Source organism: Pararge aegeria, chromosome 17 (assembly GCF_905163445.1).
Source record: "Pararge aegeria chromosome 17, ilParAegt1.1, whole genome shotgun sequence".
Taxonomy (NCBI): Eukaryota; Metazoa; Arthropoda; class Insecta; order Lepidoptera; family Nymphalidae; genus Pararge; species Pararge aegeria.
The window spans coordinates 4,218,917-4,244,024 of record NC_053196.1 but is presented as its reverse complement, the minus strand read 5'-3'; the positions used below and the strand labels follow the sequence as shown (position 1 = coordinate 4,244,024).

Genomic DNA, 25,108 nt, shown 5'->3' with positions numbered 1-25,108 from the left:
TAATGACAAGGTTGCTTGGAAGCATCCGGCTCCGCTTTCATCTCTCACAAGATAGAAAAATGAATGTTAAAATATAAATTTTTGATGTTGGAAAAGAGCAACTGCTGAGTTTCTTGCCGGCTTCTTCTCGGTAGAATCTGCCTTCCGAACCGGTGGTAGAGTCACTACACACGGACAGACTTGACGTTTCAAAAGTGCTTGTATTAGGCCTACTTGAAATAAATGAATTTTGAATTTTGAATTTTGAATTATTTAAATTGAAACTGAAACACCAACCGAAATTGAAACTTTGTTCAATTCAGTTCTGCCACTTTGTTAGAAGTCGGTTAGATAATATTCGCCAATAGATAGACAGACTAAGATAGCATTATCTTGATCTTGACTTGAAATACGGTACAAGTAGCTACATATTAAATATGTAGGTATATTAATGCATTTTGTTGATACAATGATTTGTTCAATGAATAAATAAGCTTTAATGTCATCTTTAAAGGTATATATATTATTCTTCTGAAAGTGTCATGTCACTGAGTTCCTCCTAAAAGCTGGACCGTTTTTGATGAAGTTTTTGTGTCAGATTCACAATAATTGGAACCGGTGGATTGTTTATTTTTAGGACTGCCGGCCCGCTTTTTTTTCCGAACATTCCTAGCTTCTTGATAATAAAACATCTATCATGATCTTAACCAAGCCATTACCGACTCCAGGGCATGGCATGAGAAAGTTTTGGCCTCAGTCAACTAAATAAAACGCACTTGGTGTACCATGGTTTTTTAGAATGGTAGACTTCACACGCCTTTGAGAAAGTTATGGAGAAACCTCAGGCATGTTAGTTTCGAACGTGCACACTCCAAGGCCCGTGGATGGACGCCAATTTTCTAACTGCGTGCTGAGTCTAAGTATTTCTTAACAGAAAAATCTATTACATAATGCATTTTGGATCGGATTGGTCCACGAAGCCGAAAATTCCAACTTCTAGCCCAACGATGCATTTATTGTAGACGACTAAAACATCGTGTTTACATAATAACGTTGGATTAACCTAACTACAGGTTGACGTTTGTTTACAAACACGAGGCAATGATCTAGACAAGCATTTCTTGGCAAGACTCTACATAAGTGGAGTCGAAGAGAAAACTCACAAAAGTCCTAGTCATTTACAGTGAAACCTTTATACTTAACGTACCTAAATACAACGACTTCCTCGATTCAATATATTCTTCGTAATCCCCTTGAATTGCTTAGAATAGTCAATGTAAAATATACATATACATTGCGGATATTGGATAGAAGCAGGCGTTACTTTGCGGAAATCCATTATATATTATGAAAATTAAGCTTAATTTGGTATAGTCCGCGAATCTGTATGGTGTTATTTATAATTTCTTAAATACTTATACTCCACACCAAAAAGATCTTCGGCAATGCACCCTCTACGCACGTTTCGCTCCGAAACCGGAGCATCCTCAGAAGATGTTGACTTTACATCCTCAGGAGATGGTGTAATTTATTACAATGAATAATTGTTAAGAATTAACAATTCACAGTACAACTTAACAATACAGATTCTCCTGCTTTTCGCGGACTATAGCAAATTAGCCTTAATTTTCATAATATTTACATTGCGAAAATTTTTTGCGAACAAACAGTTTATAACGAATTTTCAAGATTGAACCATATGTTGCCAACTCGATAACTTGTCAACTAAGAAAAACAATTTAGAGGTAAACGAAATACTATTTTTTTCATATAACAAATTTAAGATCAACCTAACTTCAATATAACAAAACTTTGTATGACGAATATTGACTTGTTCTCTTCCGATTTTTTATATGGAGGGTTTGTCTGTTGTGTAACAATTATTTTGTCGAAGTAGAGTATTAATATAGGGTGTTTTTTCTCCTTACCTTAAGTTTTTTATTTTAAGTTCTAAGCATCTTTTAGTATTTTTAGCACATAATATAGTCCCTGGTCAATTCAATAAAGAAAAGGCGAACCAATGTTTTAGTTTTTTTTGATTAATTCTTACGTACCTATGTACCTAAATGGAAAAGTAGTATTGCTTTTCGTGACGCAGCTTGTCCAGGGAAGTGTCTACTACCGCCATGCCACTTCTGCCACCAAGCAGCTGGTAGCCTGTGTAATTACAGCTTAATATCTACGCCTCTCAAGTTGATGCACACTGGCACTTTGTAAAACGTGTTTCTTGCACGCCATTTTTATTTTAAACAGAAAATGCCTGAAGCACCATTCTGTTAGGGGAAACGGAGTGATTATATGGGACTTGCACCAACTAAAAACTCTGTGTGTCACTCGACAGACCTATATGTGAGAGTACGGGATTCACTTGCGTATTCACCGCACTCTGCCTTGCACGCCCTGCGTATTGTTGCTCTTTTTGAAGGCGGAGGTTTTCCCATTAGGTACTATCACGTAAGTCATCTACTTAGTCCGTCCGTCTAATTATTACCATAAAAAAAACATGAAAAATCTAACTTTAGCAATCCAGTTTAGACGTAGGTACATAACTTACACAATTATAGTAGAAATGCATAATATAGATTTTCCACTATATATTTTTCTTTAAGTATAATGTATAATTACTTATAACTAATGTGTTTAAAGATAAAAAAAACTTGTCGCCATAACAACTTTAGCGCATATAATTTAAATGTAATAAAAAATACTACGCATTATTATATTTCTGTGTGTGCGCGTTCGTAAGATAACGTTTATACATGTATGAGGTTACAAAGATTATGAATTGTGATTGTTAATATGTTTACCTATCTATAGGCATAATCTCAACATATATTATGTAATATTAGAAAAAGTTCATTATTTAACAAAATGTTACAGAAAACAAATGGTTTTTACTACCTAGGAAGTAGGTAGGTGGTAAATACACGAGGTAAGTAAGTTTTAAATATAAATAATAAATATCTTATCTTCCTTTCTAATAATCAAAAGTTACGTGTTACGTAAGCTGTATCTTTCTATAGAATATAGATAAATCACCTGAATACACGTTACTTTGTATCGCAGAATACAGGAAATCAGAATTTTGGAAGTAAGTCATATGGTAACCAGTGGTTCTTCTGCACGACTTTGCACGCCTACAGCTTATGATAAGTAATTTTTATACAAACTTTCATTCTCTATTCTCATAATTATACACTCCACTTCACCGCATCGCACCACCTTCGTGCGATATAAATTCTTTAGTTTGCTTGGCTGCTAAAGATCAAAAAGGAATCAACGATTGATCTAGATCATTTTTAATTCAGACTGGTTAACACAAACTATTCACCTCCATGTTTTGATATATTAATATAAACAGATAGATAGATAATAGATATATCTTCTTAACTAACCACAGAACGTGCTCCTGTCGTCACTCGTATATTCAAAACGTTAAAGACTTTAAGTGTGTGAATTCTGACTGTAATGTCTTCTTCATCATCATGTCACACTGCAGAACATAGGCCTTGAGGGATCGAGAGCTAAGACATTTCATGCTGATTCAATGCAAATATACATGTTTTTTTAATTCACCATAGGTTAGCATTTGACGACAAACATGACAGTGCCAATGGGTTGGAGCGCGCTTGTCTAGAAAATTACTATTTTCTACCAGGTACTCAAGTTATGCGTGGCAGGAAATACAATGAGGGCGTTCAACACTTTGGTAAGAACTAAGAACTAACGATTTATGAGAACAAGGGACCAAAATACTGGAGGGCTTAATTTGCTCTCCTATTCACTGCATGTACAGCAGCATTTTTTTATTCCGGGCAGGTATTGCGTATTTCAGGGTATAAAACCCTGATACCTAATAGCTTTTGGCAAGACCCGGAGTCTCGGGGATTATAGTCGAAAAGACCAACGAGGCAGGTAAATCAACAAAGCAGATAGATCAAAAAGACACTCGGTAATCTCTTAACTAAATTAAATTGAAAAGTTAAAAAATAACATTATCCTATTCCTCAAACAAAATAGTAAAAAAGATCTCTACTAGAATAGCTAGGATAGGTAGGTAATAATAAAGTACAGCATACTTTTATAAATGCATAATTTTAGAATTAGGTATGCATTTATAAAAGTAAGTAGTAGGAAGACGGATTTACGAAATCGTAAAACCGTCTTCCTAATAGTTCAACAGGGTAACGGAAAATTCTATCTTTTGATATGCATGTACAAATACAAACGTTTATTTCTTGGTTTTTTGTTACTAACTGGCCCTAGAATACGATTATTCGGAAGAACATTTTATTATAGAGCTTTTAATCTACGTGTGGCAACAGTTATTTTATGCCTATTTTGAAAAAACCGACAAAATTTCGATATAGTTCAAATATCTATTATTTATTAATTCCGGATAGTGAGAAAACTACTCATTACAGTCATGCTTGATTTATCCCATATACCTAAATGTAAAAGACATACATGACTGTTAAATCAATCCAGGTAGCCATAATGAAGTTTGTCCTAGGCATTCAATGGAATTTATTAAAGGTTAATTGTTTCAAATGTTATTCTGGGAAAACAATGTCATTCTGCCGGTCTCAGAGACAGCTCAGAACTAGTTAAAACTGTTACGCCCTGCTACGTGTTCTAGCAAACTTAATTCACTTCTCTGACATAATATTATTATGGTTTTATTAAATAAAATAGCAAGAAAATAAGCCGCCATAGTGGGTTTCTTTATGTTCAGTGGTTACTTCCTACCATTAACTTATGCAGTACCGAATAAGTAGCTGTTTTTTGGTTGTGTGATGATGGCAGATCAGAATACAGTAGCCATCACCTCCTTACCTCACCATTCCGCCTTTTTTCGCGGGTGTCGTACGAGGTGACCAAGGGAATATAACGGAGAACGGGCTGCAGCGTCCTTTGTGCTGCTACTGCCATCCACTTCGATCACCAACTTGTCTGCCCAGCGTGGTGATTATGGGCATATAGTCCGTTTTGAGAGGCCTTTAGTTCAGCAATGGACTGTCATAGGCGATTGACGGAAGGTTTTGAGAAACATAGAATTATGACTATAATAAATAATGCATTAAAAAATGTCACACTACTGGGCGCATAGCTTTTTTATAGGATAAAGGGTTTCGAGCTAGGAGTCTCTTCACTGCTCCAACTTGAGCACATTAAGGCTTTGGTTATTTTATCACAAGTTGGATAAAATAACCAAAGGCTTAATGTGCTCTATAAGGCACGGGGTTGATAACTGAAAACCTAGGTCCGGGCTGGTACCTATCAACTAAGAATGGCTTGTCAGAAAAACCAATATCAAACCATTTTTGGCCCGATCGAAACGAGCCTAGGTCCTTGTGATTCGTAGTCTCACGCGTCCTTGCGCCGCTGTCTCTCAGAGTTTATTATTTTATAGGCAGAACAATTATTGCGTGCGTTAAACTTTTACATTGTTATTCTATGAATGTTTTGATGGCATACACTGACACGCGCGAGAACATGTTTACACTGATAAGTGTGTGTGTGTGCGCTGAGCCTGAAGAGTATTTATTTTAGACACCGGCGCGCCTCGGCTCAGTCTTCGACCGATCCGCCAGCCGTGTGAGTGATTGTGCTATTGTAAATTGTACCCTTAAATAAAGGAGATAAAGTTCAAAATGTCCGCATCACCGATCGCAAGGCAAGCGACCAACAGTCAGGCCATACCGCCAAGGAGAGTCCTCATCACGGACCCGGCGCAAATGCCCGATGTCTACTCCAGTACACCGGGAGGCACCATCTACTCTACCACACCCGGAGGTAATTTCAGCTCTATCTCGTTCGGATAAGCCTCGTTTTTGGATGAAACTAAGCAGCTCGGTACCTTTATACTTGTTGTTATACTGTTTCTATGTCAATGTGGTCAATATTATGTAATTAGTTCATAACTCATTATTTATTTTGTTTTTGCTAACACGTGTTTGGCACATTGACCAAATGTTATCTAACCTTAAAATATCCGCTACCTACGCTCTTGGTAAGCTGCGATAATTCATAAATGGCGGTCAAGTGCGAATAAAACAAGCGCTTTGAAAGGGTTCCGTACGGTTATCTAACTCTAGGAGTTTAGGAGCTTGACTTCACTTCCGGAGGGGCGAGTTCGTATCGCAGCACGCACCTCTAAATTTTTTATGTTATGTGCGTTTTAAGAATTTTATTATCACTTGTTTCAACGAAGGAAAACATCGTGAGAATACCTGAATGCTTGGAAGTTCTCCATAATGTTCTCAAAGGCGTGAGAAGTCCACCAATCCGCACTACGGCCCTTTCTCACTTTGGGAGGAGAACCATGCCCTGTAGTGGGCCGGTAGTGGTTTGAGATGATGATGATGATCTAACAGGATAGCTAAATGGATTCTTACTGAAGTGGGTCAATGACTGGCTCATTATTTTCACTATTCATTACTGTTGCATTACTAGGCCAAGGTCTCCATGCTCATAGGGGCTTTGAGTGTACTCACCACGCTGTTTTAATACTGGTTGGTTAAGCTTAGCTTCGGAGTCAACGATAATTATAAAGTGTTTTTAAACTTACCAGCATTGGCCGGCCTTCTTCGTCCGCGTTTATAACCAAAATCTTTTGTTTGCGGGATAAAAAGTAGCTTATGTTACTCTCCGTCCTCTCAACTAACTCTATGCCAAAAGCCATGTTGACTAGTTGCATAGTTAGAGCGTGGACAACTAACAAACAAACACCCTTTCGTATTTCTAATATTAGTAAGGACAATGATCGGGATTGTCGTTATAAAGCGCTTTTAGAAGCCCAAAGATCAGATTTCCATATCTAAAGTTGTACTCTAAAGTTGTATAACAAGTTACGGACTTGCATCTGACATATTTAGCGCTGGTGTCTTATATTATGTGGTGAGGCAGGGGCAATACGCGAATTTATTATTTTTTTTCATTTCTGTGGTCTAATAGGAGGCTTCAGCCATTGGTTTTTATTATTAGGGTTATCGACAAAGACATGCAGCTAAGCATTCTTTTATTGGGGATCGAGATGTGTCAAAAATACTTGCAATTTGTGGGGAACTTTTTTTTCGGAAATATCTGTGGATGAATGGCGAATGAACATTTTTCTGGAATTTGTTCCGGCCGAATTGAAACAGAAACATTATTTTTATGCGGCCACGGAAGGATTACGAGTTTAGCAGGTTTTTCTTATATGTACTTCAATTTTGTTTCATTATCCATTGAACTGTCCGCTTGCCATAACCAGTACATAATATTATGACTCAATCGAAACATTTAAATCAAAGTTTTTCTTAAATTATTATAAATTCTTAGTAACTATGTCTATATTTATTTTTATCCAAGCAGTTGCTGTATTTTAAATGATTATAAATAACATTATTAAATCAACTAGTCTACTACAGTTATGGATTTCATATAACTCCCATACCCTTAACAGGTTAGCCCACTAACATGTAATACAAGATACCATCAGTAGAGATCGCAATGAAGGGCTTACTTTATTAAAACGAATTGAAATTTTTAAAAAAAGAACGAAATTGGCTATTGTAAGCTCATTGTGTATTTGTTAATGTTTTTAATATTTTTAGTTACCAAATATAAACCACGGTACCAAAATAAAACACAACTACCTTCGTACCTCTTTGTACCTTTGTACCTAAAAAGATTCTAGTAGGGTAGAGTCTAGATCAGCGGTAAATAGATAGATATATAGTAAAATAGATAGTTATTTGATAGGATTTTAAAAATACGATTACAAAAACTTCAAGTTAAAACTTTACTTTTCCAATAGCAATTTGATCATCCTTAACATATCATTAGTTATTACTTACCGATAAACGATTTTAGTTATCACCATCACCAGAGAAACATGACAACATAAAGTAATATATGAACACAAGCCATTTAGAAAAAGAGAATGTACACCATTATCTATGGTCTACTTTTTTCTTCTCGTCTTATAATGTAAATAATCTTTTAGTTACTTTTAGTGTTAAGTTTATTTTCAAATCCTTAAGAAAATAATAAAAACACACTGTTCTTATTTATTTTGTCACACTTTTTTTTTTTACATCATATTTTATAATAAAAAGTAATGATTTTTTTTTTCACTATTATTAGACAAGTTAGAAAAAATGGAATGTACCAATAAGTTTTGTGATAACACGTGTCAATTGATAATAATTAAAAGGCACGTGAAAACATAAAAGATAAAATATGTTTTTTTAATCTTTAATCTTTTGGAAAAGGCAAAGGTATAAATATCACCGTACAGCCATATAAAATTATAAGTTTTAAAACCATACGATCAATAACATAAAAAACTAGGTTAGTAAAGGCATGCATATAAATAACGGCACAGAACGCTAGGCTTAGCACTTTAGTGCATAGTTGTAAAGGTTATTAACCTACGGCTGAGGAGTGTGTTGTGTTAACTGTCCAGTCATAATGGCTTAGGTTTATTAAACGTTTATTAAGACCAATTTATCCTCGTGGTCAGAAAATAGAAGCGATAACAACCGCGTGGTTGCTATTTCGCGTAACCTTGGCGTGAAGCGCTGCGTAGTATTAAAATGTCGGGCGATTGGGAAGTTTTTTTTTGCTCTTTATTCCTCTATAAGTTAGCCTTGGACTGCAATCTCACTTGGTGTTATGTGATGATACAGTCTCAGATCGCAGCAGGCTAACCTGTTTGGAGGATGGCACGACGCCCCTTATTGCATTTTACGTTTCATCCTACTGGAACGCTAAATCTTTTGGCTGCTTTGGGGCACTCTTGCCTTTAAAGTATTCCAGTTTTAAGAGTCGGGAAACACAGGTACTGTAACATGTATTTTATGTTACAGCACCTTATCAGTTTGGGTCAGAAACGAAAAAATATTTTATACATTTACACAAAAAGTAGACTTCGGTGTGTGTTTAGCGTGCGTAAAATTATTCTTTTTCACAAGAGTGTTTTTGTATTCCTCCTTTCTGCATAAGACATCCAAAAAATAAAGGATGTCTAAAAGATAGTGATAGCCGAAAAGATTTATGCAAAGAAAAAGCTTGAATAAAACTATAAATTTTCCCCACAATACGTATATTATCCTCTCAAAAATTTTTCAAAACTCAATGTTAATAATTACTTATCTGTAAAATTCGATCGGTAAAATTTCCTTCCGTTGTTTTATTTTTTTGTCAAATTTATTATAAAACGTCTTTCAATGCATTTACGGATTGTCATTTCCACCCCCTATTGTTAACCCATGGCTTTATTAAATAAACTGGACCTCGTGAAGGAATGCAATACTTTCCACACTTGTGTCAAAATTCATTAATGTATGTACTAAAAATGTTAATAATATATTCGGTTTGATTATTTTCAGGAACCCGTATAGTATACGAGAGGTCTTTTCTCATGTCGCTTCGGCAGTCGCCGATATCGAAGACTCCTCCCAAGTGTGCATTACCAGCTGCATTATTAAAGAACCCACCGACTTCGCCCTCGCAGGTGCTTCCTGCACAGAAACCGCGCTCGAATTCCATCTCCTTCGATGAATCCCAGGAGACTTTCAGTATGGATCTCTAATTTAGTTTTAGTTGATACATAATAGAGTAAAGGAATAAGAATGACAAGAACTTGTCGTAAAGAAGCCTAAGCAGAGGCAATTGAGAGAGTTGTTAATAATTCTTTGGAAAACACCACTTTTGATAGCGTTCATCATTGAATGCATAAAGAAGTTTTATTTGGGGGGTCTTCACTGACTTCTTGTGTATCTATTCTTTTAACTTGTTATGGGTGATCTATAAGTGTAGGTACGTTATTGATATTGCTTACTTTAGGTTCAAAGGGCTACGTAAAAGGTTTTTCGTTGATTAAGAATGCTTCGTTATATTGGGTAGCTTCCGTCGTCCATGGTTTTGAGAAGAGTGAGAATGGTATTCACAAAAATTCCTAAGTCAAACCAAAATATACAATCGAAATGTTGCCAATTTAAGCTTACGAAGAAATTATTTTTTAAATTAAAACTATGCAACAGAACTGGTTACTATATCTAAAATATTGGTTTTTGAATCGTTAATTTTCTAGTCCTACTATATTGACGGAACATTTGAAGAGTAGTTTATCAACCATAAAAGCAATTTTTTATATCTCAGTTTGCATAGAATTTTTGAATTTTAAGTTTGACAAAATAAATACTTACCTATTTTTGTAGTTGTAAATGTTAGATATTTAAAACCGCGTGACTGAAACGGTTTTGCGTTGGAAACGCAATCCTTTGCCTTACCAAAAATATAAATTATTAATGGAATAGTTGCTGGGTGCAATGGTTATTTACTTATACAGCTTCAAGAACTGAACGACCTTGTTATGTATACCGGCTACACAAAGAATTTCTTGTAGTAGGCACGTGTATTTTTATGACTCATATTGGGTTAAAAGACAGACAGCTGTAAAAACATGTTTTGTTGAATATATTTCATTAAAAATACCCTTGGTAGAAATATATATCACTTATTAAAGCTTTTGACACAGTTTGGCATATTTATTTTCTTATTGTTTAGTATAAAATAATACGGTCTGTTGAGATTTTTGAATATGCATATTTTTTATATATGCATTTGTGTAGTGTCTCACAAGGTGCTATTCTTGGATCTATTGTTCTATAGTAGAACGAATCGATTTAGTGAGCACATGAAAATTTGAGGTTGTAAAAGTTGTAATTGTTTGAAATTTGCAATTAATTAATGACAAAAGGCGAAGGATTTATTTTGTAAATAGACTGGACTGGGCGTTTGACGCACATCGTAGTAATATAAAATGAGTATTTCTCTGTATTTTTATACGCAAGTGCCATTATAGCATAGAAGATAATTTTAAGATGATTTACTTCTATTAATGGCGTTGCAAAATGCGTAATCTCGAGTGTGTGAGATATTAGTCTTAAGTCTTATAATTATGTGTTATATCTAGGTCACATTTTTGATGCATTGAAAATATATCTGTTTTTAAAACTGACCTTGTTGCTATAAATTATTGTAAACTTAAAGCCACTGCCTTAATCTGTTTTATGAAATACATGTTTTTTTTTTTTATAATTAAACAACCACATTGCTTATCTTTATTATGGAGATCTAAGCTAAGCATTTGATAGTGTTAATCGTGAATTCAACCCATTGGCTTACGGAGTTGCATATAAACTAAAGTACGGCTTAAGTTTTTAGTATTAATTCATGGAAAATTACTTAGCATAAGATGCTAAGTAATTTTCCATGGATTAATATATAAAAGAGGACTATTGACATAATTATGCTTGTTTTTTGCTATTGACATAATATTGATTGTTGTTGACCGAAATGTTATTATGTCTTCCCGTAATGAGGGGTGATGGTTTTACTGCTAACAATGACGTCCACAATGCGAGGGTGAATGTTTTACGCAAATTAAATTTGCATACACATTAACATTTTCAAATACTAGGTTTGTCTGTTCCAAAGTATAGGTAACTAGAATATCCATAGTATTCATATTTTTGAAATTATCTGCCTAAATTAAGTAATTTGTTTCAGAACCTGTTAGTTATTTTCTTGAATGTAATTAGAACTCAAAAATATTGTCTTTGTTTTGTTAGTTACAAACTCAATTCTAAATTTATTTCGAAGTTACTATTATTACGATGGCAATTCAGTTTGTTAATGATAAATATTGTTGAAATATTCGGTAAGCGTTAATTGAAAAACTGTTGTTTTTGCATTCAATTTGTTTCAAAGCATTTACTAATAAGGAGTAAAGTAAAGTCTCTCTGTATACATGATAATATTAAAGATAATTGTTTTAAATAAATAATACTGTTGCTCTTAATAACAGTCAATTTAAATGCTTACTATGTTTTAAGATCGTATTGAATAAATACTGTACAAATATCTACAGTTGACTGCTTTTTGTTTACTGAATTTTAAGAACAACGATCTAATGAAGAAGTAATTTGCCGAAACTCCATATTACCATATTCAAGCTATGAATTATTGTTTGATCATCAATGATTAAGTAAAACTACATTTAGAATTATTTTACAGGAAACATTTTAAACAATACTTGCAGGACTAGCACGGGCAGGAGACAAAAATTATATCTCCGGATTATATCCCTTGACAAGTGATATAATTAACTTGTCCACCTGATAAAGGACGGGAACATGGAATAAGAGAAGTTTACCCCCTTTTATTAATACACTTATATTATTAAGATATTGTTTCAACTTGTGCGCCAGTGCTCTTAGAGTAGTTAAAGCTGTGGGAGAAGATAATTTTCGACGTGACAATGTCTTATAATTCGATGGAGCCGGCTGCACGCACGAAAAAACATGACGTATGCGGCGTTACCTCGCTCTGAGGCGTTCCATTCAAGGCTTGAAGTGTACAAACAAATAAAATTAAAATTTTCTTTTGAAAAATGCAACCATTCCATCAGTATTTTCTTACGACGTTGTCACGTTCAACTATCGTTAGTGAGCCGACTTTACAGACAACCAATTTTTTTATCCTTTTCCCGGGGATATAATTGTCTCCTGCCCATGCTAAGCGTGCTAGTAGATATAATTATAATTTCGCGTATTACTGGTTTTATGGTGAGAAATCACTGGAAACAATCTAAATGTTCATGTATAGTTTCGAATTTCTACTTCGTAGTGTTATCGTTGTACTTAAATATATTATTATGTATTAAGATGTTAAATTTTATGGACTGCCTTATTACTGAAATAATAAAAAAAACAGTTATCTAAAATCGTTTTTTATTTTGCATTTAGTCCGGTGAATAAAGAAACTTTGGAACTGCTTTGTCCCCCTTTGTCATAATCAGAATGTACAACGTAAGAGGGACCTTTTATTTATGACAAAATCTACCCTCGAAAAGACCTTTACAATACCGCAAATTACTTCATTTTCATGGTTATTACGACAATACACACAGCGCCATCTAGCCCCAAAGTTAGTGTTGCTTGTGTTATGGTTAAGATAGCTGATGTATATTTTATGAATATAATACACAAAAATACTTATAATATACACATAAACACCCAGACACTTAAAAACATTCGTTTTCATCACACAAACATTTTTCCAGTTATGGGATTCAAACCCACGGCCTTGGACTCAGAAAGCAGGGTCGCTGCAAACCAATCGGCCGTCATTTTGCCGATTGCTTGTGTACAGGTAGGAGGAGGCTTAATACCAACGCCTCAGGTTGGTGGGCACAGTTCGGCGAACATTGAAGGAAGTGTACGCAAACAGTTTGCACCGTTTCTAGGCGATGGTTATCCACTTACAATCAGGGGAGCCAACTGCTTGTTTTGTCAATTATTACTATGAAAAATATACAAAAAAAAAAAAACTTGAACATCATCTTTCGAATTTCAAACAAAGCATAACTATTTTGATAAGATTTCGACGCTATACCTACCACATATATATGTTTATTTTTATGCACCATCTGCATCTCTTCTTGAGCTGTGTTTTATGCCTTTGGTTGCCTGGAATGTATCGCTATGTAGCGATAAGGCCGCCAAATTGTATACTTTTCGTTGAATTTTTATTTACAATTTTTCTTTATTTATGTGGTGTACAATAAAAGTTCAATCATTCATTCATTCACATTTATTAATAAGACCCTTATGCTTGTTTTCACTAATTCTAGGAATCGCCTAAATCAAAATCAAATGCCTAATGATTTAGGCGCCTATAGGAAAAAACGTAACGTAATACCTAACTATTGCTCAAAGGCGCCTATGAATATCCTTAGACAAGGCGACTCTTATTTAGGTCGCCTTGCTCGTCGTTAGTGAAAACGGGCATTAGTGTTTATATAATGTTTGAGATTTTATGCAATTTTCGGTATTCAATTATTATGCTAACCACGATTTATCGAGTTCAATGAACTCTTGCGTGATGGAAAATCAACAAACTAACGCGCAGCCTATATATAAACTCAATTTGCACTTTAAGTAACTATAATAGGAATGAGATTTGAATGCTTCGTTTTAACCCTTACGCACCCTCCCCCTTACCAGTAATCTGTCTGGGACTAATCACACTTGATATTTGCTACTATTCGTTTCTTTATAGGATTAGAATTGAAATGTCATGCGCGTTTTATGCAGTTTTGTTTTTGAGAACCCTTCGATATCTATATCTATTCTTTTAGATACTCTTTACTGCTGCCCGTAATATATTGAATATTAAAAAACAGAAAACAGGACACTAACTAACGCTAACTTGCCATCGAATGAAAACAGTAAAATGCCACAAAACAATGCAAATTAGTATGGATTTGCCTGCATTATGCAAAACTTTAGAAGCGTACCTTGTACGGAGTCGCTTGCCGAGTGAGGAGCCTAGCCGTGGACGCAGTGTGTTGTAGCCTTACACGCTTTATGGTTTTTTTTGTGCTACGTGGCAGCAGAAGCTTTAGTCAGAAATACAATACTCTTTTTAATATACTTTAAAAAATGTTAAAATTTACAGTAAAACTTTGAACTGACATAATATAACAGTAAACAAAATGGCGTTATAACATCCTTACTCTTATATTTATTTTATTTCATTATTTATTTATTCAATATTCACATTGTACTATCGATCTCATAAGAATCAGAGTCACACAGCGGGCGATGGAGAGGGCTCGCTCCTAGTATGTCTTCGTGATAGAATCTGAATTCAAATATCCGTAGTCTTCAAGCGTTGCCAACTGATTTGACAAAACTAATGGCTATTTGAGTATTTAAAATTCTGAGTTTTCCAAATTTTTCGGGGCTATGTGCGTTTTAGGAATTAAAATATCACTTGCTTTGTCGGTGTATTAAAACTCCTTGTGGAAACCTGCATGCCTGAGAGTTATCCATAAGGTTCTCGAAGGCGTGTGAAGTCTGCAAGTCTAACTTGGCCAGTGGTAGTCCACCTACGGATCCGTCCCACTCTGAGATTAGATCCGTACTTTTATCATTTTCTGTTGCCTGTAGAATTGATTTATTGGGTTATATTTGTGAGCTCACTGCCCGCCATAGCTATTAAGAAAGATACATACACACACATGTGGCTTTGCTTCTGTAAGTTAAAGACATCTAATATAGCTATATATTTTAGTAATATAGAAATAATGTATTTTTAATAACAAAAATAATTGAGCCTTGTTGCCTGATATAAAAATTGTTATTATTATTAGGTACTTTTATTATAGCTACAAAGACATCCCAAGCGATTTAGCGTTCCGGTACGATAATAAAAATCCAGTAGGTATATAGTTGGATATAATATAACATTACTCCATCGGTTGAAATTATGATGAATATAGATAAACAAAAAATCAATATTTTGGCGACCTACTTGGCGCACTGGTGAGCGCCTTAAGCTTATAAGTGAGAGGTGCCAAGTTCGAACCCCCGGCAGGGTCAATTTTGGAATTTAAAAAGGAGAGCTGGATGGGTGCTGGAAAGCACTTCGGCAGTGGCGAATTACTAATCTACTGACTAAGGCGTGCCGCCAAATGATTTTGCGTTCCAGTACTTTACTTTGTCACGTAGAAACAGATTCCCCTAATCAGTTTGGCTTATAACTGCCATACTCCCAACAAAATAGCCTACCACCATACCACCATATAGAACAGTTATCAGAGAGTTCCGTTAAAGTTGAGTTAACAAGTGCATCCGAAAATTATTTCACTGTTGTAAATAGAAGCCCTTTTGTGAAATGTTTTAAGAACCCCAAAATACTAAGGGGTATAGATAAAGTAAAATATAGGAGCCAGTGACCCCTCATGATTACCCCACACTGCTTTATAGCCGAGTACCTTCTACATAAAGGCGTGTTATTTGTCCGTGAGGGGTAAAACTCGCAGACACCGTTTCAAGTACATATTGCAGATGAAATCGCGGGCTCATCTTGCCCTTTGTAATGCGGTGTGGGGTAGGTAACAGCGCAAGGTGATCTGTAAACACAAGGAAAAGAAAATTTTCTTCTCTAGTGAAACTTTTTTAGAATTAAGTTGTGACGAAACTCGTTGAAACGAAAATGCGTGTTGATAAGTATGAGATAGAATTTTAAGATACTCGTAGGTATTAAATAAAACAAAAGCGTTAAAAATAAAAATCTTTTCTAAAAGTTTATCTTTCTACGTTGGTAGAAAAAACCTACACTAGCAATAGAAAAAAGGTTTTTAATACGTTGAAAGTTTTATAAAAACGTTTTTAATCTAGTTAAATAAAGTTTATTTATCTAGTAAAATAAAGTTTATTTAAATATCACAAATAAATAGATATCGTGAATACAGTTGTCAGTTATCACGCAAACAAGAGTAAGGACATTTACGTAAGGTGTCCTTACTTTTTCTTTGTTGGTAGCTTTTTTGAAAAACTAAATTGTTGACAATATCTAATATCAGGGTGTCAGTTTTTTTGTGACGGTGTGGGCACGCATAGTGAATCACGCATCAAGCACGCATAGTAATCTCATTATTTTTCCCTAACGCGCCAAAAGAAGTATAACTTCAATAAATATACTACGACAATACACATATTACCATCTAGCTCCAAAGTAAGCGTAGCTTGTGTTGTGGGTATTAAGATGACTGCTGAATATTTTTATAAAAAAAAATACATAAATACTTATAACATACTTATACAGAAAAACACCCAGATACTGAAAAACATTCATGTTTATAACACAAACATTTTCCAGATTTCGGAATCAAACCCACGGCCATGGACTCAGAAAGCAGGGTCGCTGCCCACTGCGATATAGATAGTTGATCACTTTGTTGCACACAAATTCTGCTATTGTAAAAATAGTAGTTTAACAAAAACTAAAAATCACGCTTTTATGAATATACTAAACTAAAAGGTAAAAATTAGTTTGTGTTTTTGAACTATTAATTTTAATGGTATATTCACATTGTAATCGCTAATACTTGTGAACTGAAATTGTTCACATAAAACTACTGCATCGCCTAAGGGTGAGCTTAGCGTGCGAGGTTGCTAGGCTTCAGCTAAACTCATTAGAACGACCTCGGGGCGGTCGCACGACCAGGCGCGGATCCAGTTTTTTTTTAAATCCTAGTTTAAAGAGATGATTCGCTGGGCGAATACGCCTCTCTGTAGTGATACATTACATCATACATAGACATACAGTACTAGTACTACTGTAGAAACTCGCACCTGGTGGCCTGTGCTACAGTGGGAATACCCCTAATTTTGAATCTGACGATGACGATGTTAGACGATTCAAATAGGCAACAACAATACAATGCACGTACGTACCTTGGACAGCTGCTTGCACTCGCTGATCTTCCACCAGATACAGGGACCTTTAGATAGAATACGATGATTTTTGTGTTTCGTTCACGCGCGAAGCATTCGTTGCAACGGTAGGTTATTTTGAAGTAACAAAATGACAGCTGGTGTCACTTTTGAATTCAAATTCAAAAAATTGAAGCTTTGTTGCTATTGCATATAAAAACTGTCTAACATCGATAATTTCGTGGTGCAAGATATTTAGATTGTAATTAAGTTGATGGTAACGAAACAACTACATACAGCAGTAGCCGGGACTGTCATCGAGAGAGGAATTACTCTCTTCTATTGCGGATCCAGTTGTAATATGGAGAAGGTGGGTTAGGATATTATTATTCATGCCTTCATATCCGTTTGTACGGCTAAAATGAAAGTACATACGGTACATAGAAAAATTCGCTTATTGTTTAGCACTGCTAGCTTATGTAGGAGACATTTTCTTAGCGAGGAAAGCATAATATGTATATGTTATTGCACGCCTCATAAGCGAATCGTTGAGGTGGGTACTACTGTCAGTTTACGCACACCGAGTGATTCTCCAACTTAAAATGTCACTTTTTTTATTCTTTATTGCTTTTATAAGTGAATATAAATAGGCAAATGTTGAGAAAAAACACTATTTTTAACACTCATGATATTTTTAAATCTCTTTTTAATATTTAAACTAATTAAAAAATTTGTTAAAAAAGTTCTGTCTTTGCGGTGCAGTGTCTGTATGTGCGGATCCCGTATCTTGTGGTCACGATAACGTGAGAAATACTTCACTTATCGAGTTTTTTTTCATAGGCTTCAGTATTTTGAGGAATAGAAGCCTATTACTTTTCACGGTATAATTAGATGTAATTTAATTATTATTTTCAAATAATCTCAATTTTTTTTAATGAATTAGATTATGAGGTGTGCACTTTTGGATTAAACGATAAAAAGCTTGGGTGTGAATTGCTCTAACTTCGCAGCTCAATATTAATCGGCTGTGAGATGGTAAAAACCAAAAATATTAGCCGGCTAAGTTTGTTGTGGGCTCTTCTTAGACCAGGGCGCGTTTGGAACCCTCGTAGCTTTAGGTTTAAGTTGGCGAACGAAGTTATCACCATCGTCTCACAATTATGTAAACATATATGTATGAACGCCTGTGATAGGCCTACATGAATAAAGAAATTTTGAATTTGATTTTGCTTTATAAGTGCCTGTGATAGGTCTACATGACTAATGAATATTTGAATTTGAAACAACCTCCGACACGCTCCATAATATCCAAATTACATACGTGCTATTTTTAATGGGGGTAAATAGACAGATCTTCTCTTTTACCTTCTACCGTGCGTTGGCAGGTGGACAAGTAGATTTTATCCTTGTCACTTGTCAGTTGATAAAATCAACATTTTTGTCTCCGGTCTTTGCTATAGTCGTGCAGGAAAACCAGCAGTAGTTTTTCAGCATTTGTGCATGCACTTCGTACATGCACAAAAGCACTGCCTACCCTAAAATATTGACGAAGCTCGTTTAGAAGGAGGATTTACCCATTTGACGCCATCTTCCTACTTTGTGCTTACCCTATTCAAAGACCTTCGTCTTGTGTATTGTGCGTCCGGGGAAGTACTATCGCCCAGTGGCGTGCATAGGGCTTTTGACCAGGGTATGCATAAAGCAGGTACATGGCATAAAATACAATAATTTGGTTATGCAATGCTTTTGTGCATGTATGAAGTGCACGCCATTACTATCGCCATGCTTAGTTCTGCCGCTAAGCAGCATTATCGCAATGCTGTGTTCCGGTCTGAGGACGTGGTTGCAGGCACATGAGGCTTAACACCTGCGCCTCAGGTTGATGGACACAGGGCAACACTTTCCAGGATGTGTTCCTTGCACGACCTGAGTGTTGGTCTGTTCATGGGCGATGGTATCCATCAGGTGTGCCATATGCCGATCCCCGGCACGCAGTTTGTTTTGCATTGCATTGTTGATGTCCATGTTAAACAATTATATATCACTTAATTAAACGGTGAAAGAAATATTTTTTTTTATACTTTATTTATTTGGGACTTATATCCAACACGGATACGTAACTAGGTAACAAAAAACTTAATTATTATATTAATACCTACTATAAGAGAAATGTAACAGATACAATCTGTTATTGCTGCGTACGCAAAAATATCTCAACAACAGACCTGAAACCTGTGGTCGGTTGAGAGAGAAGGCTCGTTAGAGCACCCACGACAAATCTGACGATGTTGTACCGAAGAAAACATTATGAGGAAACCTGCATACCTGTATGTTTGCTATTATGTTTTCGAAGGCGTGTGAACTCTACCAATCCACAATAGGCCAGAAATCCTTGCGATGTCAATAAGTTTAAAGTTTATACAAAACGTAAGCTTATAGAAAAATCCCATTATAATATTAAGGATTACATGTATGATAAAAAAGCTTGGGTATCAATTGCTCTAACTTCATAGCTGAACATTAGCTCGACTGTGAGATGGTGATAACAAAAAAAACCTGGCTAAGTTTTCCGTGGGCTCTTCTTAGACCAGGGCTCTTTTGGAACCCTCCTAGCTTTAGTTTTAAGTTAACGAATGCAGTTATCACCATCGTGTTAACATGTTAAATGTATGAACGCTTCATAAGTGCCTGTGATAAGGTCGACATGAATACAACAGTTTTGAATTTGAATTTGAGTCTTAGACGTGCTACGCTATATTATGAAGTTGTATGCAAAAGTTACTAAATGAATGTCAAATTAAAATGTAATATTTCTTTCAAAATTTTCATATAAAATATTGTAGAATTTTATGTTTGACCTATATTTTTTTAACCCTTGTCTGTGTATTCAATAAAAACCTCGTAGGTATTAATTTTGCAAGAAATCTAGGGCGTGTCAGCTTTCATCTGGTGATATTAAACGAGATATGGGTAAATGAGAATCGTGACTATGGAGAAGTGTTGACATATTTAGATAATCATAGTTTCCGGCGGCGACTTCGTTCTATGAGATTTCTTCTTTTTCGTGGGACTATATACATTTTCTCTTCCTAGTCGGAGGCGATTTGAGCAAATGCTTAGTACTCGAAACGCCATAAGTACTTAATCATTTGCGTATATACATCGGTGATAGTCCAGTGTGTAGTAGTAAAGACTTCGGCTTAGCTTTCAGGTGGCCGAATTCGAATCCCAGCAAACCTTTAAGATTTCTAAGTTACGTGCGTAAAATATCACTTGTTTCAACGGTGAAGGAAAACGTTGTGAGGAAACCTGCATGCCTGAGAGTTCTCCATCAAAGGCGTGTGTAGTCCATCAATCCGCACTGGGCCAGCGTGGTGGAGACGGCCTGTGGAAGGAGACCCATGCCCGGTAGTGTTCCGGTAATGGGTTGACTAATTGATATGACGATGATGACTAATTTGCAGTCTAAGATTCACTATAAACAATAAACATCATCATATCAACCGATTGAAGTGCACTGTAAGACATGGGTTTTTTGAAGGGAGTTCCAAATATCACAGTTTAGGGTAGACTTCCAGCGGCTTCCTGCGATCTGTTTTATTGTGTTTTATGCGTCCGTCTTCTTATTCCTTCGTCTTCCTTACTTGGTGGTAAGTGATGATGCAGTCTAGGATATAAGCGGGATAATATGTTTGGAGGTATGACAGTTATATTAAACCAATACCCTGTGGTTTCGCTAAAACGCTCTATCGCTTGGCGGCACGTCGTTGTCTGTAAGGTGGTAAAGCAACGGCCAAAGCCTCTCACCAGAGCGGACCAGAGAAAGTTCAAAAATTATAAATTTCCAAACTACCCCTGCGGATCGAACTCGGAACCTGGCACTTATAAGACCACACCGTTCGCCACTGCATCAGGGGGATGCAGTGGCGAACGGGAGCTTGGCCCGCCGTTACCATAACCGATGCCAGAGCCAGGTATAGCACGAATGCCGCTGCTCACCAATTTTCAAGTGAGTTCGTCAAAATATATCTACCATTCCTAAAGCGTTAACTTTATTATTTACTTCCCGTGGCGTCCTTGACCGAAATTACGATCTGCTTTTTTTTATTTCAGCTCTTGTGCCCGGATGCAGGTGAAGCGAGCGGGTCAAGCACCTGTCGTAAGTCGCATAAGCAAATTGTTTCTATTGCATATTAAACTTTATTTTATAAAGCACAGATTTTAATTTCGCATAAATTTTTACTGTAATTTGGTAGGCAATTAAGTTAATCTTAAGTTAAATGGAACATTAAGATTAACGTATTTCGCCCCAATTTTTTGTAAAATGCTTATAAAATAGGCTGAAAATTTTAACAACAATGAAAAAAATATAAAAATGCGATAACGCGTTTCTTTCTAAGTTATTTTAATCGCCTTAATTATAAAGTAAATAAAATTGCATTTCCATGTTTAGGACGAAATAACGGTATTGAATAATCCCTGCAAAATTCCTATTCCCAAGAAACAGAGAATACTCACTCAACATTTTTTTAGCTTATTAGACATTTATAAGAGCCAGATAGATAGGACTTTGAACTCCTAATTTCGACCAAGTTTGACCCCTGGCACGTGCCTCTAACTTTTCTAAGTAATATGCGTTTTAAGAAATTAAATATCACTTGCTTTAACGGTAAAGGTAAACATCGTTGAGAAAATCTGCACGTCCACAACGGCGTGTGGAGTCAGCTAATCCGCACTTGGCCAGTTTGTCTCCTCTAAGAATGTGAGGGTTTAGGCCATAGTCCACCACGCTGGCCAAATGCGGACCGGTAGACTCCACACGCGTTGAGATAATTGTGTGTGTGAGTGAGGAAATCTGCAGAACTCTCAGGCATGCAAGTTTCCTTACGATGTTTTCCTTCACCGTTAACACAAGTGATATTTTAGTTTCTTATGCAGACTTTTTTTGTATATAAGCGACCACTCTTCTTACAAAAAAAAACGTGTGTGTACATCTGAACACGCGATAGACGCGTGTTATTTGTCCGTGAGAGGTAAAATTCGCAGACACCGTTTCAAGTACATATTGCAGATGAAATCGCCGGCTCATCTTGTCCTTTGTAATGCGGTGTGGGGTACCGCAAGGTGATCTGTAACCACAAGGAAAGGAAAAATTTCTTCTCTAGTGAAACTTCTTAAGAATTTAGTTGTGATATAACTCGTTAAAACGAAAATGCGTGATAATTTTCATGACATAGAATTCTAAGATATATATTAAATTAAAAAAGTACTTATGCACACGCGATAGACGTTACTTCTTTGGCGTAACATAAAAATCTTTTCAAAAATTTTATCTTTCGCCTTATTCTGCGTTTAAAAAAACTACTCTAACAATCGAAAAAGGTATTTAATACATTAAAAGATTTCTATCTAGTTATCACATTATCCGAAAACCAAGTTTCATCATTATATTTTGAGATTTTTGTTTGTACAATTGAACCAATCAGTGTACAGTGTCAAACCTTTTATTGAAAAACAAAATTGTTGCCTTTAGCTAACTTCAGGGTGTCGGTTTCTCGTGACGGTGTGCGCGCGCATCATAAAAATTTACTTTCATCATTTTTCCCTAAGGCTCCAAAAGAAGTATAACTTCAAAAACTTTACATAAGCACATCTCTACTACACTTTCCTCAGTAGTCAGGGACCTGGATAGCTTTAATGCATAGTCGCGACATTGTCTAGAGATCTAGACTATGTCATCATTTGCGACGAGAAGGCGGCAAACCATTGTACCCCTTCTATACTATGATAGTAATGTGCGTTTACAATTCACGTAACGTAATATATTTCGTGAAATTTCCGGATTAAAGCATTCCTTGTCACGAAAACTTGGAAAGACATTTTAACGAAAATGCGCCGGCAAGGGGTAGACGTGCGACCGTCCGACTGTAAACTGCGAAGCTTGTTCGGAATATTCAACGAACAATATGTACATTACATTAGCATACTTACCACACATGTGCGACTAAATCAATACTTAATATATATATTGAAGTGAAACTTCTAATGCGACTTCTAACAAGGTTGCGTTAAACGTTTAACGCTACCATTTGTGGATATTTATATTATCTGACAGTTTGTCATATTCTAATTAAGTAATTCAATACCATGTTGAATACACCGGTTCTCGTCCGATCACCGAAGTTAAGCAACATCGGGCGCGGTCAGTACTTGGATGGGTGACCGCCTGGGAACACCGCGTGATGTTGGCTTTTTGCTTTGTTTTGAATAGAATCTAAAATAAATAAGGGAGTCGAATTTTTAAGCTTTTTTACTGATTTTTATTGTTTTAATTAAAATTAATAACGAAAAAGATAGACAAATTGGTGCGTCTTAATATTTTGCCTGCAGATTCTTCGTAAAAGCATTAGGGCAGACAGAGTGCGAGATTTTCTACATAACACGTGAAAATAATAAAAAGATAGCCGAATTGAGAGCCTCCTCCTTTTTGTAGGTCGGTTAATAAAATAAAATGGAAAATCGCTAACTCACATAATAATAAATAACCGCCCGAGTTAACTCCGCTGGATTTGCATTTTCGTTCGTGCTGTAAAGTTTACAATGAAATACTTTGAAACCAGTAATTAAAATAAAACAATAAATATACATATTTATAATAAGTATTATTAATGCGAAAGTGTGTATGTTTGTCTGTCTTGTGCTGGCCGCCGAGGTTATGTACTATAAACCCATATACCCGTATGGTTTATACACTTGGCGGCACTTTCGATTTAATATTATATTTCTATTTCTATTTCTATTGCTACACCTTGACTGTATGGTGATACTACTAGTCACGGCCGCACACGAGAGAAAATTCAGATTCCAAACTGCGGCAATCAAACCTGGGTCCTCCCATGTATAAGGGAACACGGTCACCACTGCCCCAGGAAGGCTTTGTTTGGTGCTGAAAAGTGGAAAATGTTCCACTCATGAAAACGCGCGGGCAATGGGGGGGTAACGTAATATGACTCGACGTGAAACCGCTCGCGCGTAATGGCTTCGTCTAAATATTTATCGAGGAAATAATGAAATTGTTTTGATGCGAATTTGAATATCCATTTTTTTATTCCACTACAAGTTAACCCTTGATTGCAATCTCATCTGGTGGCAAGTAATGATGGAGTCTATGATGGAGTATGTAAGTTAGGGAGTATGGTAGACATACCCCTGACCGGTTTCTACGCGGCATCGCACCGGAACACTAAATCGCTTAGCGGCACGCCTTTGTCGGTAGGGTGGTAACTAGCCACGGCCAAAGTCTCCCATCAGACTAAATCTAAAAGTCTAAATATCTTCACATTATCACCATCATCATGTCAACAAATGTACGTCCACTGCTGGACATAGGTATTTTGTAGGGAGTTCTGTACCTCGGTCTTGTGCCGCCTTGGGTCGCTATGACTCGTTCAGTGTCTGTCCACCAGTGCAAGTTCGCCATTGCACTTTGAATGAATGAATTAATTAAATACACTTTATTGTACACAAAATTAAAAAAAAAAAAACAAGCATTAAACCAGACAACCTACCAAATCAAATTGAGGACATAAAGTTAAGAAGGGTTAGGGTGTACACAAAGTAATGCTTAAATAATAAACATAAATTACAAAAATTAAATAAAATATACTTTACTTCATATACGTACACATATAATATAAAAAATAAAATAGAATATTTATATACAATAAATATAATTGAATATATACCTACTAAATATTTCATAAAGAAGCCAGAAAGGAAAAGAAGAATAAATAAATGGACTGTTTAAAAACAAGCTTAATAAGGGGGAAAAAATTCAAATTTGGCTTTAG

The 25,108-nt window shown here is 35.8% G+C and overlaps 1 protein-coding gene and 1 pseudogene across 1 annotated transcript; both read left to right on the top strand.

Moving 5' to 3' along the window:
- Positions 1–5,557: 5,557 nt before the first annotated feature.
- On the top strand, positions 5,558–12,151 carry LOC120630963 (eukaryotic translation initiation factor 4E-binding protein). The gene is made up of 2 exons (XM_039900333.1): positions 5,558–5,775; positions 9,357–12,151. Exons 1-2 carry the CDS (start codon positions 5,634–5,636, stop codon positions 9,557–9,559), a joined length of 345 nt encoding a protein of 114 aa, XP_039756267.1. The 5' UTR covers positions 5,558–5,633; the 3' UTR covers positions 9,560–12,151.
- An 11,240-nt stretch (positions 12,152–23,391) lies between these two features.
- LOC120631316 lies at positions 23,392–23,509 on the top strand (annotated as a pseudogene).
- Positions 23,510–25,108: the final 1,599 nt, after the last annotated feature.